Here is an 18,178-nt window from a genome sequence, read left to right on the forward strand (position 1 = left end):
TAACTGCAAAGAAGAAGCTGGAAGGAGGCTAGGCGCAAAAGGCAAATTACTGATGACACCTACCAGAGCCATTGTTTGATTTTATCCCTAGGCAGAGACCAAAATGCAACCCATTCAGTTGAGAGTCAAGAACACCAGCCGATGTCTGAGACTAAGGAAGGCCAGCTGCTAAGAGATTGAAATTTCCATGCCAAGTTTCACAACTCAAAAACTATGTCTTGATACAATGTCTGATTTTGGGTTGCTAGCCCATGGAACTCAGGGAATGATAAGGGGCCTGGAGGGTGGAAAGCCTCATAAGCTGTTAAGGAAGTTGCTTTGTTTGAGCTCTAAAGCAACTCCCAGGACCCCGATATTTTACTAACCCTAAGTAGACTGCTCCAAGACAACACTATTAGATAGCTCATTCTCTCCAATATCCATCGGAGATGTAGCCATAGAAAGCAATGGACAAGAGAGAATCTCCTAGAAAGCAGGATAGGGATCAAACTATTTATTGAATATTCTGATTCAGTGAGTTTTGGTTAGGCCTCTGTACTTTTCATAAGCTAAATGGGTTTGTTACACACACACACACACACACACACACACACACACAAATATTTGGAATAAAGTACTTTAGAGGTAAAAGAATCTGAGATATATGCAACTTAGGGCGCTGAGCTTTATTGAGAGTTTGTCCCATCTGTTCAAATGAAGTCCCAGCAAGAGAGCTGCAGATTAAGGTCTTGGTGATCTACAGGAATCTGGGGAATTCCTGAACTCGGTGAAATATTTTCCCAAGGAAGCTTGCAGCCACAATTCCAGGGGCATAACTTGAATCATAATTAAGGAGTTAAAACAGGAATTTATAGCCAAGCATCAGCTCCTGGGAGTAAACTGAACTCATAAATGCAAGAATTAAGAAACGAGGTCAGAAGGTAGGAGAATATCATTCATGAGTCATCACATGGGACACATGAGGATGATTAAGATCTACATTTATATGGAAAGCCTGTATGTCTTTTGGTTGACCTCCAGGACCAGTCATTCCGTGTGATCTTCCATCCAGACATTCATGGGTCATGAGCCTCCCCCAGGGCCCATCTATCAGTGGTAATCAGTGGGATTTACTCAGACTTGAATAATTCTGGGCAGCTCAGTAGCTGGGCCTATGCACCAGGATCCAAAGAACAGGATTTTCTATAACTAGCATCCCATGGGTCTGTGCCCAGCCCATCTCAGTCCCATGAGCACCCAGAGTTCACTGGTTTACTGAAATAAAAGAACAGGAAGGAAGGGAGAAGAGAAAAACCAGCAGTTGCACTTACAAGAGCAGGCTGCACATCTCCCTTCACTGGGTAAAGAGCACCTTGAACAGACGGAGAGGAATACTCAAAGAAGTAACTGGTTTCTCCGGTATACAATTGTAAACATGCCCACTGATTGCACTTTCATATAGCAGGAGCACACTTCCTCCACACACATAGCTTATCTCCAGTTCTCAGCCAGTGAGCCGATGCAGTTGGCTTGCCAGCTAATCTTCTATCCACAGACAACTGACTTTGCGGTCTATACTAATAAATGATGTAACTGTCCAGAAAGCCTTCCTGTCAGACACTCAGGTTCTCGTTGTTCCTGGATAAAACCTGTGCTGGCAAACAGAACTCCAAGACACAGCAACACATTGACTGATGCCCCAGTAGAGGTGGCAGATGGTGGTGGAGGCACTTGCTGCCAGGCAAGAACAATCTGACATGGCCTGAAATACTTCCAGAAATCCTGCATGGTGTTCTAGGAGCAGTCTGGCTGGTCATGAGTGTGGGATTATTCATCTACTTGTCTCCTTCTCAGCCAGGACATTAAGATTCATTCTGCCTCACCCATAAATTTCACAGCCTGGGGTACAGAGTTCATCAACAGCATAAAGACATTGAGGTGCTAGACTGTGTCAGGGGAAATCTTTGTGCTAAGAGTATCAGAGGGAAGCTGAGGGCCCTGCACATAGGGGAACTCTCCTGGGCCACTATCATTGAGGGATGCTTACATCTCAAGTGGCTTCTTCTCTTTGGGACACTCTGGCCAGAAACAAAGGGGTCACTGCTGGCTCTACTGTGGCAGAAAAAGCTATGTTGTTACCAAACCTCATTTCTTCTCCACCTGGGGCACACAACTAGACTACATTTCTCAGTATCCATTGCAGAAATGTGTATCCACGTGGCCAAATTCTATCCAATGGAATATGGAGGTGAAGTGATGAATGCCACTTTCAGGCTTGGTCTATTAAAATCTCCCAGGTGTCCAACTATGGGCCCTCTTTTATCCAGTCCACCAGCTCAATACTGGAACATTGGAATCCACATGCTGAAGATAGCAGAGTTTCCATCATCCCAGATTCCTAAATGATAACTTGGCGCCAACCAGGAACATTTATCTAGATTGTGTTGTTATATGAAAAAGAAATGAACTATTCTTGTGTTAAGCCACTGATTTGAGGGATTTGTTGTCAGAAGCTAGCATTACTTTAATGAATATACAGATTGATGCTCATGTCACATTTGAGGGGCCAGGGTAATACCATCCAGGGTTATGGTTGGACCAGAGAAGGTGATTACCTAGGGTCACCTGAGGAAGCACGGCTAGTGAATTTTCATTGTAGTGTAAGAAGGAAGCAAAACTAACTGCTAGAAGAGCATCCTCAAAAGTCAGGATGAAGGGAGGAAGCCATTCACAAGAGTAAGTACTGGGGATAAGCCAGGAGGCCCATGAGTGAGTTGGGTTGCAGAGCATGAAGAGAATCAGTGCACATGGTGTTGGATGAGTTAAAGATGTGAGGGCAGCAAAGGTCCATTTTCTTCCGGTGCCAGTAGAGGGAGGCCCATCTTGCATGGTCAGCTCTGCACCTCATCAGCTTGCTGAAGCCTTCACCCACTGGCCTCATTCCTGCAAACCTGATTTCTCAAGGTTCGGTAATTTCCTAACTTCTTTGATTTAAACGTGGTCTGCACCTGCCACACTGAGTGTTTTCACACTCTACTTCCAAGCCCTCACCATATTCATGCCTAGATCTGAACTTTTCTCTTAAGCTGGTGATTGCTGAGTATTTTATTGTGGGTAACTGGCCCCATTCCAGAAGAGCAAGGAACTGTTGCTTTCATTTTGGTGTTATTCCTAACCCTCTAAACCATAATATCAGTTTGTCAGCCCCTTCTGGGATTAAGTTGAAAGCACCCAGATGAGCACTCAGGCTGCAGAAGGGGGCAAATTCCTATGAGGCCCTCCTTCAAAGACATGAGGACTTCGTGACAAGAGCCACATGCCTCTAGGCATCCCATGACCTCTTGGCCAAGCCAACATTCCAGAGGAGGTCTCCAGCTTTTTATTAAAGGCCTGAGTGTAGGCACTTCTCCAGCCTGAGTCCCTTCCCACTTCCAAATTCTTGTCTGCCTTTCTAGTGGTCACCAGGTCTGAACCTCTTCCTAAGAAGAACTCCAACACAAAGAAACTACCGTCATTTCGATTATTCAGATCTCAGAAGTCTTCTGTTGACCCTGGCCTCCAGCAGCTGTGTGTCTGCCTGGCCTGCCTGGATTTCTGCCCTATATTTGGAAGTTCTCTGAGCATACAAGGACCAATCATGCTTAATAAGGATCTTTGGTTCATTTCCTGTGCTTCTTGCTTGCAAATGACTAACACATGACTTCAGGCCATAATGAGGATATTCATGTTTTATCTTGTAGGTGGCATCTATGCAAATTATCAGCACTGAGGAGTACTTAGGAATGCTGAACTTAGTATATACGAATATGAAATGTGATGAGTAATGTAGACAGATCTCTAAAGCCTACAGCCAGGAGACCGTAGAAGAACTGAGGACAAGCTGAGGGCAGGACCAGAGGCAACAGGACAGATCATGAAGTCCAAACTAGGTTGAGTGAGCCAATCAGATTCTAAAGGAAAATCCTTCATGCGTGAAGGAAAAATAAGGTGAAAGAAATAAGCAAGCATAGTAAGAGGTTGGATAGATGGTACCACAACTTGAAAAAAGCCTGAGTGTCAGTGTCCACACAGATGTGGGTTTGAATTCTTGTATCTCCACTTTATGAGTCCTGTGACCTTGATGGATTTGTAAAATTTCAGAATGATAATATCTACCTCCTAGAGTTATTCTAAGAATTAGAGATTATATATTCATATAGATATAGTACTTCCATCATCTAGCAGGTATCCGACAAACGACAACTGTCATTAATATTTGGTTTTGGACTTTCAATAGATTTAAACTGTAATAACAGTCTTAGCCAGGAGCTGATGACTGAAATCATTATTTATAACACTTACCTTGCTTCAGCCAACAATGAATCTTTGTTTAGTATATAAATCTTTTAGTATTTATTCACTGACCAGAGTAGGTAAACTTTTATATGCAAAAGTCTAAGCTAGCTGCCAAAAAAACACAGTACTACCTCATACATATACCATAATGGTACCTGTTTTTGTGACTATTCATCCTTGTTTTAAACTGCCAGTATTTTAAAGATTTGTTACTAAATATAAGTTTTCTTCAATTCTATACAATAATACACAGACTTGGCTGACTCTTTCTTACTCCTAAATTTTCTTTTTTTATTGAACTAACCCTTCATTTTGGCACCATGTTAATATACCTTTTAGGTCTATTTATACATGTCACATCTTGGATTGACTTTTTATTCCAAGTTTCTTCCTGGCAAAGACAATGAGCACAGTGAGCATATTTCATAAATGTTACATAATAGCAACTATTAAATGTTCCTTTAAAATCTCATGTGGCTTTTTATCTTGAGCTTCTACTGTGAGATAATTATATACTTCCCCAAAGCTATTTATAGCTCCCATCAGGAAGAACAGCTGAAAAAAAAATGTGTTCCCAGTCCTGCCAAAACTATGGTGAAAGTGATTTAAACTCTGAATTTCTCTTGCAAGTGTTCAAATGGCATTCACCATATGGATGTCTAATTCCAGCAACAGAAAACATTTCCCATCCCAAATCTCCCTGATGCAGGTGGTTATTGAACACGTTTGTCCATATCATCATCATCATCATTCATTTACCAACAAACTGAGATTACACAAAACAGTCACAGAAACACGCCTTTTACCTGCTGTTATCAGTCCGACTATCTGTATCAGTGCTCCTCAGCTGCACAATGACTCAGGTCCTCCCCCTACTGCTCGAAACCTGAACCCCAGCATATTTAACCAAGACCACAAGATGCAGGCACAGATCAGTCTGACAAATAAGAAGAACAGAGGACCTCCTCCATGACATGATGTGCACATCATAGGATCAAAAAATTGCACACATATGTGCACCACTCTTAAGGTTGCCAGGTTTAGTAAATGAAAATCTAGCAGCTCTATCCACTCTATACGGTCATCCCCTAAAGTAGCCTAGATGGAGTGTCAGATAACCCCTAGATTACTTTCTCCCATAAATCAAGGAGGCAGCTGTGTATGGTGGGCAGGTCACAGGGCTTAGAGACTAAACACCTGGGCATTGGTCTCAGGTCTTGCCACCTGGAACCTACGTGGTATTGGATAAGTGCATTATGATTTTCACCACCAGGATTCTATCATCAAAGGTCCATTTCCAGACTTTTGGGAACCACTACTCTCTGCAAGCCACCATGCTGGGTGCTGGGGAAACAAACAAGCACAGGGCCCTGCTCCCCTCAGGGAGCTTAGTGTCTATCAGGGGAGAAACGTGTGAACTAAAGGGCGAAAAGTAAGGCTAGAACTCAAGACCGAGCTGATGTCTTCTTCTTGTTTGGCTGCCATTGTTTGGCTGTCACCACAACTCTGTCAGATCACACTGCTCTATTTCTCTTCAGTGTGCATCTTGTTTGTTTTCATGAGAAGCCTTTCGCCCTCGAGAGAGATCAAACAGAACCCATTGCTTGGCAATAGTAGCCTTCACACAGAGGAACATAAGTAGTGTGATGTCTTGCAATCTAAGTTAATCATAGCTTTTGAGACTATAAATCTTCAGAGAAGTCGTACAAGAAAACTTCATCTTTCTTCTTGTCAGAGAGAAATGTCTTCTGTGCCATTTGCAGTTACCTTGCTCATGAGATGAGTCCTGGAAGAGGAGGTGAGAGCAGACAGAAATGCACCGGGTACTGACAGTTTCCCAAAGAGTCCTCAGTATCCATGAAGGAAAAGTTCTTCGAGCATTAAGTCCAGAAGAGCAAAAGTGATAGCAATACTCACCAGTGCATGTGGGTGTATAGACCCCTCTCACATCCCCTCGGAGGTTTAAGTCCAGACTGAGAACAAACTGCTGGCCCACACTGGGAAGCACAATTCCTGGCCATGTCACATTGACCTGCCCATATTCCTTTGTCCCCAAGCTCAGCTGTTTATTAGTGGTTGAGCTTGGGTGATGAACTAAAAAAGAAAAATTATTTCCTTAAAAACGTAAACATTCTATTATTCTTCTTTCAACTAATAAAAATGCACCTATAAGATTAAGATACTTTCCAAGATAATTTATCTGGCCTCTGCTTACTTGATTATTGGTTTTTCCAAACCTCGCAATCTCCCTATTCCAGCCTTTCTCTCTCCGACAATAAAACCTCACTGACTTAAGTGAAATGGAAAGACCTCTAAGCTGGGAGCTATCCAGCTGTGTGCAAATCCCATCTCTACCTCTTCAATGCGACAAGTCATTTAACTGCTCTAAAACTGTTTCTTCATCTGCTTATTAGGGTATAATGTAACTGAAAACCTGTAACAGAGGTATTGTCACAGAACAGATGGTCAATAAATTACACAATTAAAAATATATTTTTCATCGTTTTCAAGAATATACAATGACAAACTACAGTAACAGAGTTTTTTGTGGTTTTGGTTTTGGTACGAAGGATTCAATCGATTAAGCAATTCTAATCACTATACCAATCATGAGTTCACGGGTATCTTAAAACACTGCCATTTTATGTCAGGCTGAAAGAGTTCCGGTGACGCAGCAGGAGAGTCAAAGCCAGCACAAGGAGCTCCGGGCTCCCGACTTCATCATCTCAACCTCTTCTCCCCACGTCATGGTTACTATAGATAAACCCCAGTACCTCAGACAAATCACTACATAATTGAACACCAACTGTGCACCAGGGTGCAGGCCTTTCCCAAAGGGGTTCTGGGATCTACAAAATTTAAGGGAAGTTTAAGTGTCTGGGTGTCTAAGTGTCCCCATAGTTCTGCACAGTTAACAACCTCTGTGAAGGTTCTGTGACATTAGAGATGGTGTGCCCAAGGCTCTCAGGTGCCCAGTCAGCTCAAGAGTCTCTTTTTTGACTTAGCCAAATAGAGTTAATGACTTAAGACCAAGAACAAACTAACCTAGATTTTGCGTTAGTATGTACAACGTTGTGTATAGGTTTTGCTGCTATAATTATTTATTATCCTAATGCATGGAGGGTAATCATCATCCAGGATGAGGCTTAGTAAGCTCTTTTTCACTAGGGACTCAGTTCTGTAATCAGAGAACAATCGGAGTAAGGTGGCCTAAGAAAATATGAACTTTGGCATTAGGCCTAGATTTGAATCTGGGCTATGCTTGAAAAAGTTAATCTCTTGGGAACAGTTTCTTCAGTTGGAAAAGGGAAGAAATATTGTGAATTAAAATAGATAAAGCGTATCTTGACTACAATAAGTGGCAAACAAATGGCACCCAACATTATTATTATTACTATTAGCATACTTTTATGCTGAGACTTAATATTGTTATAACTATAAACGCTCTCAAATTCCTCATTGGAAAGACATCATCCTTGATAAGTATTAGAAATAATGAAAGCTTACATAGCAGGGAAGCTGGCTTCCAGAGTCATCTGATCAATTGATTATTACTCCCTTTTGAGATGTTTCAAAATAAATACAGTGAAAGAGAGAGATAAATATTGAGCCCTGTGATTATGCAAATTTGAATATAATACAATTAGAATGCGTATCCCATTCTTTGTAACAAGCTTATCTTGGTTGCTTTATTAATGTCAACACTGAGATTTACATGATTGAATTTTTTGGACTACCACTACAGCCTCATAGAAGGATTTTATTACATTTTAAATTTGGATATTGCGATTCTAGTGGGCTTTAGTTGTGTCAGTTTGGCCAGGCTACAGTCCCCAGTTATCCCATCAAACACCAATCGAGATGTTGCTGTGAAGGTATTTTATAGATGTGATTAAAGTCCATAATCAGTCCACAATAACTAAGAGAGATTATCCTAGATAATCTGGGTGGGCCTGATTCAATCAGTTGAAAGGCCTTAAAAGCAGAACTGAAGCTTCTCTGACAAAGAAAAAAATCCCACCTGTGGACAGCAGCTTCAGGCTGTGCCTGTGATTTCCAGCCTGCCCTACCTGATGACCTGCCCTTTGTATTTCAGATTTGCCTAGCCAGCCCCACAATCATGTATGCCAATTCTTGCAATAAATCTGTTGATAAGTATCTTCCCCTAGTTCTGTTTCTCTGGTTAAACATTAAATGATACAGCCATGAAATTATTATTTTTTCTTTTTGCATTGCATCTGATTGACTGCACCTTGATATTTAAGGTTGAAATTGCTCCTAAAGGTTCTCTTTATTATGAATGAATTGAGCAGGCTTCATTATTTTCATGGTAGACGTGAAAATATTTTTAAATCAATACGTTCCTCTATTTTGCTATATCTTTCTTACTTTTTCGTTTCAGAAGGAACTATCAAATGTGGATTCAATGACAACCTTCTGTTGCAGATCAACTTCTTTTATAACTTAAAAAGAAGAAATATAATTAGCTATTGCATATGAGTGAAAAAGAAGAGAAAATAAAACCCCATATCTAATTGGCAAAAACTTGAAACTCTTATACACAAATATATGATACTTCCTATGGATTTTAGAAAGGCCTTAGATTTTTAGAAATGGAAGGGCAGTATGAAATCATTTCATCAAAACAGAGCAGACACTGTCGTTGCTTTGCCAAGTGACAATCTAATTTTAAATGACTCAGAAGTACCATTTTTACAACTCTTCTAGACAGAATTTCTTAAAACTGTTTCTTACTAATGATCTTTTGCCAAGTTTCTTTTCACACTTAGCTACTCCGAGAACTTCTAAAACTAGGATATAGTTACATACACACAGACTTTGAGGGCTAATTTGAAAATAAGAACCCAAAGGAAGAAGGATTTGAAACTAAACTCAGATTTTAATTTAACATAAAGTATTATTCCTGACAAATTTTTCTAAGATAAGATGAAGTAGTCCTTTTAAAAAAAACTCCACTTTCAGAAATGTTAAACATTTATTCATTTTCTTATTGGGAGCATTTCCGTATTTGTAATAAGAATATGCACAAGGAACCATACTTGTTGAGTTTTTAATATTAACCACCCAAAATTTAAAGTGTTGTTGTTTTTTTTTTTTTTCATACAGGTCAGGTACTATTGTAAAATAAATTAATTTTAATTACAAAGGACTAGTACCAATATATATCTAGTATGTATTACCATTTACCTGTAATAACAAACATGTGCTTTGATATTTTTATTATTAAAAAACTGAGTCTTCAATGAAGGCAGTTTAACAGGACTATGGCTGTGAAAATAAATCTGAATTAAGCAGTCCTTTAAACTTAAACTAAAAATCATGGTAGAATAAAATTTCAAGCAAGTGAAAATTTTTCTGTGATATATACATAAATATTTTCATGTAAACAAAAGCAAGGATCCAGAAAAAATTAAATATCTTTGTCAGCAACTGAAATACATACATTACAAGGATTATTTTCTTCATGCTTCCATTGAACATGACTGGCATAAGCAGAGCAGTGGGAATTAGAGGAATCTTTACATTGCCCTCATACTCTTTAGGAAGTTCCATACAATAAAGATCTCTCTCTAGGAGAAGACAGAGAGGAATTAGACTCCTGAAAGTCATGACTTTCAAATATTTTCACTCTTACTGCTCTACTGTGAAACCATATGATCTATTAGAATTTTACCAGTTGAAAGAAGGTAAAGCTAACACTGGCGAGATTCGGCACTAACACCCGTGGCAGCAAATTAGGAACAATGATGTGCAGATTTTCCTCTCGATGTAGATTATCCATGCACTAGGAGATAAGGGCTTCCAACACAAAACCAACATTTTTGGATAAAACAGGCAATATTCAAATGGGTATATTTTCAATAGGAGTGTTTCCTGAAGCGTGTGCCCCAGGGACCATCTCCATCAGAATCAGGCAGAGTGCTCAACAAGGCTGCACTCCCTGGCCCACTTCAGACCCTCTGGGGACCCTGGGAATCTATACTGTTAACAAACTCCACTGGGAATACTTAGACACATACTCATAGTAAAGTTTGAAGATCACTATTCCAGGCTATTGGGGATTTCTTTTGACCACAAATATTTCACTCTCTCTTTCATGTTTCTTACTTATTAGCCAGAAGAAAAATTAAAACAAAAACATTTCTGATTATGTCGTTCAGCAGTGCTCATTAGTAGTGGTATCCTTTTCTCTCCTCAAGAAAATATAGGGAAACAGGAAACATGAGCTTCTGCACCTAAGTTTTTCAAAGGTACACCACCAGTACTGCTTTTTTTTTTAAAGCTTTCAAAATGTATACATAATAAAAACGTTCAAAGTGACCTGTAAACTGTCATCTGATCAAGATTATCCAGTGTAAAGAGAACTACTGTTCGGTGTCGTTGCTGAATTCTCACAAAGGCCCCTCGTGGTCTTCCTTCACAAACACCGAGCATCTCAGCAGGCACCCAAGAACTCTCACCAAATGATGCACTGCCTACCGAGCAGCACAAAAGTACCAAAGGATGGCTCATAAAAAAAGGACAAAGAAAGTAAATCCCAGCTTCAACTCCAACCACAAAAGAGTCTCCAGACCTACTGCCAGTACATAAGATGAATACAGATCACGCTGACTCTCCTTAGAGAAAGACTAATTTCAAATATCCTTATGAATATCTGCTTGAAATCCAGTTTATATTGAAAACGGAAAGCATAATACACCTCAATGTGCTACCAGGATCTACTACAGTGTTTACGTTCTATAAGATTCCTATAGACAAAAGCAATTTTACCTGTAAATAATATAAATTAGAAACCAAAGAGGTAGGTAACTATTATCCGAAGATGGTCCCAAAACAACATATTGAATAATATGCTTGAATCTCAAAAGAGTTCCTTCACTGGAAAATGAGTTCCAATACCATTACAATTGCCTGAATAGCCGGGTTTCCAGGTCCTTCCAGATGTCACCAACCTTCCAAAACCCCAACTCCTGACACCATGCCATGTGCTCTTCAGACGTTCAATTCTAAGAAATAGCTAATGAAGTAAAATGTCCAGAAGTAATACTGGAAACCAAAGAGTGAACCTGACGTCAGCCTGGCTCTTCAAAAATCTCCAACTCTCACATAGAGAAAAGTACATTAAAGTTGGCTAAGATCTTAAAGATTCATCTAACCCAACTCTGGTTGTACAAGTGAAGAAACAGAGGCTCATTTTTCCCGCTGGTTCACAAAGCACTAAGATTCTGATAGGATGCTATAAATCCAAAGTGTTCATGGTTAACTTACCTATTCCTAAATGGCTATGCAGCCAAGAGGCTACACTTTCAGCCCTCATGGTCTTAGTCTGCAGCCCCGTCCCTGTTGACTGTTTTATAAACTGTATCAGTGGTTACAGAGAGAAGGGGACCAAAGGTTCTGGATACAGCTAGGGGGGCAGATCGTCAGCATGAGAAAAATAATTTGAAATCTCAGACATGTCCTATTAAAACTTGCTCTTCGCTCGGACCAGGGCCCATCTTTGCTTCTTTACAGGAGACACACTTCTGAGCGCATTCACAAACTCCAGCTCTGCTATGGGCAAACACTGGGGCAACAATGCTGTTCTGCCCAGAATATTTAGAAACAGCTGGACAACTGGAAACTTGTGAACCCGCAAGCCCAACACCTACAGACAGCCATACAAAACTTCTCCAGAAGTGTCAGTCACTTGTTTTGCAAGCCAAAAAATCACTTCATTTCCCTATAGCCTTATTTATCTAAGATTTTAAAGTTGTACTGTAAAAGGTTGGTTGTGAGTGACTTTTTTTTCTATTTTCCAGACTTTCTGTAATGGTTTCACATTTCTTCTGGTAATAATAATTAAAAAAAAGAAGCTAAGACCCAGCCGAGTGGTGCAGTGATTAAGTTCACACATTCTGCTTCGGTGGCCTGGGGTTCATCGGTTCGGATCCCAGGTGCAGGCCTACACATCGCTTGTCAAGCCATGCTGTGGCAGGCGTCCCACATATAAAGTAGAGGAAGATGGGCACGGATGTTAGCTCAGGGCCAGTCTTCCTCAGCAAAAAGAGGAGGATTGGTGGCAGATGTTAGCTCAGGGCTGATCTTCCTCAAAAAAAAAAAAATGAAGCTATTTTTGAAAGGAAGGTTTTAGTCTAAAAAAACTAAAGGATACACAGAGTTTTCTCTTGACTATGAAACATCTAAACCTGAATGAGGTGTCAAGGTGGCACAGTAGAACAGCACAGTCTCAGGACTCAAAAAATCTCAGGACAGATTTTCTTGGATCCCAGCTCTACTCCCAACCTTGAGTAAGATTTCGCTCTCTGAGACTTGCTTTCTTCATCTGTAAAAAGTAAACGATAATACCTACCTCACAGGATGCTGTGAGGATAAAATGATGCACAGTGCTGACACATGGTAGGTGTCCAATGAATGGTACCCTCCTCCCACTGGACTCAGTGAGAATCCTTGAGTCAAAGGAATCCCTAGAGCCCACACCAGCCACCCCTCACTGCATCCCGCTTAGACTTGCCAGAGTAATCTGTCTCCTCGACTTTGCCCTATTGCTCTAAAGAATCGCTATTGTGCTTAGAAAAATTTCTACATTTTTATGTTCTCTCCTTTAAAACTGTATATGCAGATAAAGCACTTTTTAAAAACTATCTTCCTAGAAATGATAATGCCATGTTTCCCAAAGCACAACATGTCATGTACAAAAACAATTCTGAAAAACATGACTAAATTCGTTTGTACATTGTTTCTTAAAGTGCACCAAAGAAAATATTAATGACCTTTAAAATGTCACTAACCCTCTTGGGTTTTTCTTTTTCCAATAAAAGTAAATATTTAGCAACTGAGATGTATGTGGTTTTTGGCTCCAATGTAATGGCAAAAAGCAGCAGTGTCTTCCAGAAAAAGAGAACTGATAAACTAAGCATTCCTTAGCAGCATACAAAACACCTACAATTCAACGCAACTGCAGGCTCAGTAAAGCACAATCCTGATTTCTACCTCAAAAACAAAATCAATCAGAGAAACAAAAAACCATCTCCCCATCCTAAAGCGAAGATTTCTCTTGAACCCTGGAGGTAACATTTGTGATCACTTCCCTATTGTGTATCCTTGGTAACAGAATTACAACTAACCACCATTCTTTCTTTACACCACACACACACACCTACACACAAACCCTATAAAAAAACAGTAAAGTACACGTGGAAAAGCCACGTGAAAGAAGACTTCAGTCAAATACAGAACAACCATCACCCCAAATGTCAGGCGGTTCCAACAGTCACACCACAGTCCGATGTTCCCCACACACGTAGACAGCACTGGGGCGGATCCGGCGTCTTGTGTGACCGGGGAGCCGTGGCAAAAACTTGAAGGACTTGGGCATCATGTCCAGGCAGGCGTCGTGGAATTTCTTAATCCTCCAGTAGTAAATCAGTGGGTTCAAGGCAGACTTGAGGTAGCAGAGCCAGAGCAGCCAGGTGCTAATCTCAAAAAAGTTGTGCTTATAGTAAAAGTGTTCACTGAACGTTGCCACAAGGCTGTAAGTGGTGAAGGGGGCCCAGCAGACGATGAAGACAGCAAAGAGAATCAAGATGGTGGTGAAGGCACGCGTTTTAAAGCCCATGTCAATGCTCATCTGGAAGGGTCTCTGAAGACTCATGAGACCCAGTTTGCTGGCCTGGCTGAGGCATATACCCTCAGGGTAGCTATGGATCCTCAAGGCGTTGTGCCGAAGAGTGCTGAGGATGCCCATAAACGAATACAGTATCACCAGGAAGGGTATGAAGAAAGAAATGAGAGAAATCAAAATCACGTAAGCCTGGTAACCCGGATTGGTTGTGTACCCAAACACGCACTGAGGCGCTCTGGAAGGTATCTGCAGGTCAGGGTTTCCTACAGCCAGAGGAAAAGCTATACAAAAGGAAGTCGCCCAGGAAACTGCAATTAGAACCTTAGCCCTATATGGATTTAGCTTATCCTGCCTCTGGACTATAATAAGGAACCTATCAATGCTAATGATGAGCAGGATGGCCACTCCCTCTATCACGAACAACCAGAAAAACATAGCAGATACCCTACAGAAGAATTTCCCGAAAATCCATCTGGTAGTAAGAATAGTTACCAAGGCAAAGGGCATGTTGAGCACTGTAAGCGACATGTCTGCAAACGCCAGGCTGGCCAGGAGGATGTTAATGGCAGATCGCATGGCAGCTTTTTGGTAAACCATGAGGCAAACGACCAAGTTCCCAAGAAAAGACACGAACAGAATAAATATCATAATAGCAGAAAGGATGATCTGGAGAGGCAAGTTTAGGCTCTTAAAAACTGCTGGTGTTGGGGGCACAGCTGTGCTATTCACTGTCAAGGAATTCATCCCAGTGGGAGCCAGGGTTTCGAAACTGTATCTAAGCAGCGGACTGATGTCGGGATGCTGGAATGGTGGAGGGGCTGTAATATTCATGTACATGTTTTCAAAGACTACGAACGTTGTGTTGGTTGCCCCAGTATGGGACGCAGTCAGCACTGCAGAGAAGACCATGGTTTCAGTAGGATGGAAGGCGGCAGCCGACATGTGGGGGTTCTTCAAGAATTTCAACACAGAGCAGCAGTATCATGGTTCATGGATGGGCTTGGACAAAGAGCTCCATCTTCCACAGGAGTCCTTTTGCCTGAAAACAAGCCCAAAACACAAAAAAGAAATGAGAAATGGGCTTTCTAAATCTCATTTGACTTTTTACCTTTCATCATGAAGGATCAGTTTTGCTCTTTTTAACCCTTGAAAAATACTCAAGTCTCTAACCTACTCAGCACTAAAATATTGTTGTTCTGTTATTTTTAGTCAAACACGATAGAAATTTCATGACAGTCATGCATAAAGTGAAAGTGAAAAGCATCAAAATGTATTACTGCCTCAAAGGCAAAAGTTGTAACCTTATTGTTAATTCTTCTTTTAAATTTCCAGTAGCAGCATGGCCTTTCCACAGATACCATTAATATAATTTTATTATCAAGTTCCTCTGAGAATACTAATATTTTTCTTAATAGCTCTTTGGTACAGGCTCCTACTCCATTTTCACATTAGCACAAAACTAGTTGGCAAAGAATCCTGAACTCAATTTCCTCTTTAACACATGATAATGACACACTTTTGCTCTAACCCCGTATAAGCAGGTACCAGGTTATTAGCTATGAAGGTTTGAAACTGTTTCCTAGCTTTCTGTTTGTTCCTGGGTTTCTTCCCAGAAATCCCACCACCAACCATACCGGAGAAGTTATTCAATTGGAGAAGAAAAATTATACTAAAAAGTCTTGGTCATATTTTCAAGATTTCTTTTTTTTCCCCAAAGCTCTCTTTGCTTCTCACATTCTCTCTTCTTTCCCATGCCCACCTGTTTCCATCCCTTATTTTCTGATACATATAATTCTATCTTCTCAACTTCTTCTTCCTAAAACCGACCTTATCATGTGTTAGAAACTTGATAGAATATGTCAGTCAAATAATAAAGATGGAAATTCTAAAGGAGATGACCAGAAAAACATTCAGGTGTGAAGGATCTATTCCAGACAACTTACAAAGATATTTGGTTATCCTGCTCCAAAACGTTTCTTACTATCTAGCTCTTATCCTTACCCCCAACTTCTTACCAATGTCTGCAAACCTAGAGTTTTCTGGAAGGGACTTTCTTAATCTACTATATTACTAACCCACTTTGTGGTGTGGGTTCTTCCTTCTTTACTAGAAGGGTAACCTCTTTAATTAGAAAGAACTCTCTGTGGCCAGCCCTATGACTAAGTTGTTAAGTTCACACACTCACCTGGTTCAGATCCTGGACACAGACTTAGCACCGCTTATCAAGCCATGCTGAGGCAGCATCCCACACAGCACAACTAGAAGGACCTGCAACTAGAATATACAACTGTGTACTGAGGGGCTTTGGGGAGAAGAAGAAGGAAGAAAAAAAGAAAGACGATTTCAACAGACGTTAGCTCAGGGATAACCTAAAAAAAAAAACTTGAAAAAAAATGAGCTACTCCTTAAAAAATAAATAAATAAATAAAGTGCATAATATGATTTTAAAAAAAAACAACCTCTCTTCGGATTTCTAGGTAGGTTCTTTGAATAAATCCCAAAGATTGGGGGGAAAATACATGCACAGAAGTTTAAAACAACACTGTCATCTGCTCATTATTTGGGCTTAGAATTAGTCATTGATTTTAGGGGTAAATGCCAAACATTCATGTATTCATTTCTCAGGGTATAGAGGGTGCAGGCATCCCATTTACAAGACCCGAGATCCAGCACTGTAGCCAAATCACAGGCTCTCTACCATACCTGTACCTCGCTACAGTCCCCTCTTTGTTCTCCAGGGCTGCCCTTCCGAATAAGGAGAATACTAATCTGTTTGTTCAAAATATTAATTTTACTGTTTACTCTCATTTTAATAGCTTAATTTCTTTGTCCCTACTAGATTTTATCCATTTTCACATATTCACTTTGAAATGTAAAACATACCGGGATAAGATGCCACACTAAGACTATGACTCTCCAACTTTATCAACCACAAAAGGCCAATGAGCAGGGGCAGTGGTAGCTGGAAAGCTTTATACCACAATCACCAAAAGTCTCTTTAAAACTACTTAAATATACACCAAATAAGAATAAAGACTGTGCTTGCGACATAATCAGCCTCAATACATCTCTAGAGAAAAATTATAAATAGGCAAATGTGCAGCTTAAGCCTAATATAACACCTATAATTGTGTTCGACCAAATAAACAAACATATCCATCCTGAAGTGTAAACACTGGATTGTTTTTTTATTGAAGTATAACTGACATATAACGTTAATTTAGTTTCAGGTGCACAACATAATGATTCGATATTTGTATACATTGTGAAATGATCACCACAATAAGTCTAGTTAACATCTGTCACCAAACATAGTTACAAAAGATTTTTTCTCTTGTGATGAGAACTTTTAAGATCTATGCTGGGCATGCCACTAAGATATACAACTATATGCTGGGGGGATTTGGAGAGATAAAGCAGAAAAAAAAAAGATTGGCAACAGTTGTTAGCTCAGGTGCCAATCTTTAAAAAAAAAAACCTACGCTGTTATCAATGTCAAAATATGCAATATAGTATTACTAATTATAGTCACCATGCTGTACATTACATCCCCATGACTAATTTATTTTATAACTGAAAGTTTGTACCATTTGAACCCCTTCACCCATGTTGCCCATCCTCATCCCCTGCCTCTGGAAATTACCAATCTGTTCTCCGTTTCTATGAGCCTGGGGTTTGTTTTGGTGGTGGTGCTGTTTTTTAGATTCTACATATAAGTAAGATCATACAGTATTTGTCTTTCTCTATCTGACTTATTTCACTTAGCATAATGCCCTCAAGGTCCATCTATGTTCTCACAAATGGCAAGAATTCATTCTTTTTTATGGCTGAATAATTTTCCATTCCATTCCATTCCACAATTTCTTTATCCAATCATCCATTGATGGCCACTTAGGTTGACTATTGTAAATAACGCTGCAATGAACATGGAGGTGTATATATCTTTTTGAGTTAGTGTTTTTGTTTTCTTCGGATAGATGGCCAAAAGTGCAATAGTTGGATCATATGGTAGTTCTATTTTTTTTGTTTTTTTTTAAAGATTGGCACCTGAGCTAACAACCATTGCCAATCATTTTTTTTTTTTCCTGCTTTATCTCCCCAAACCCCCTCTGTACACAGCTGTATATCTTAGTTGCACGTCCTTCTAGTTGTGGGATGTGGGATGCCACCTCAACGTGGCCTGACGAGCAGTGCCATGTCCATGCTCAGGATCCCAAC

General features: G+C 40.1%; 1 protein-coding gene across 2 annotated transcripts in view; it reads right to left on the reverse strand.

Annotated features, from left to right (window-relative positions):
* Nucleotides 1-9,194: 9,194 nt before the first annotated feature.
* GPR63 (G protein-coupled receptor 63) overlaps nucleotides 9,195-18,178 on the reverse strand; it is a 55,063-nt gene continuing 46,079 nt past the window's right edge. The window contains exons 2-3 of one of the 2 annotated variants that reach the window (XM_070556703.1): nucleotides 16,146-16,262; nucleotides 9,195-14,999 (exon numbers count right to left, since the gene is read on the reverse strand). In XM_070556703.1, the coding sequence (XP_070412804.1) occupies nucleotides 13,610-14,902 (1,293 nt within the window). In that variant the 5' untranslated portion in view covers nucleotides 14,903-14,999; nucleotides 16,146-16,262 and the 3' untranslated portion in view covers nucleotides 9,195-13,609. The remainder of the gene's footprint in view (nucleotides 15,000-16,145; nucleotides 16,263-18,178) is intronic. The other variant, XM_008516123.2, reaches the window with a different exon arrangement.

Source organism: Equus przewalskii, chromosome 9, assembly GCF_037783145.1.
Source record: "Equus przewalskii isolate Varuska chromosome 9, EquPr2, whole genome shotgun sequence".
Classification (NCBI taxonomy): domain Eukaryota; kingdom Metazoa; phylum Chordata; class Mammalia; order Perissodactyla; family Equidae; genus Equus; species Equus przewalskii.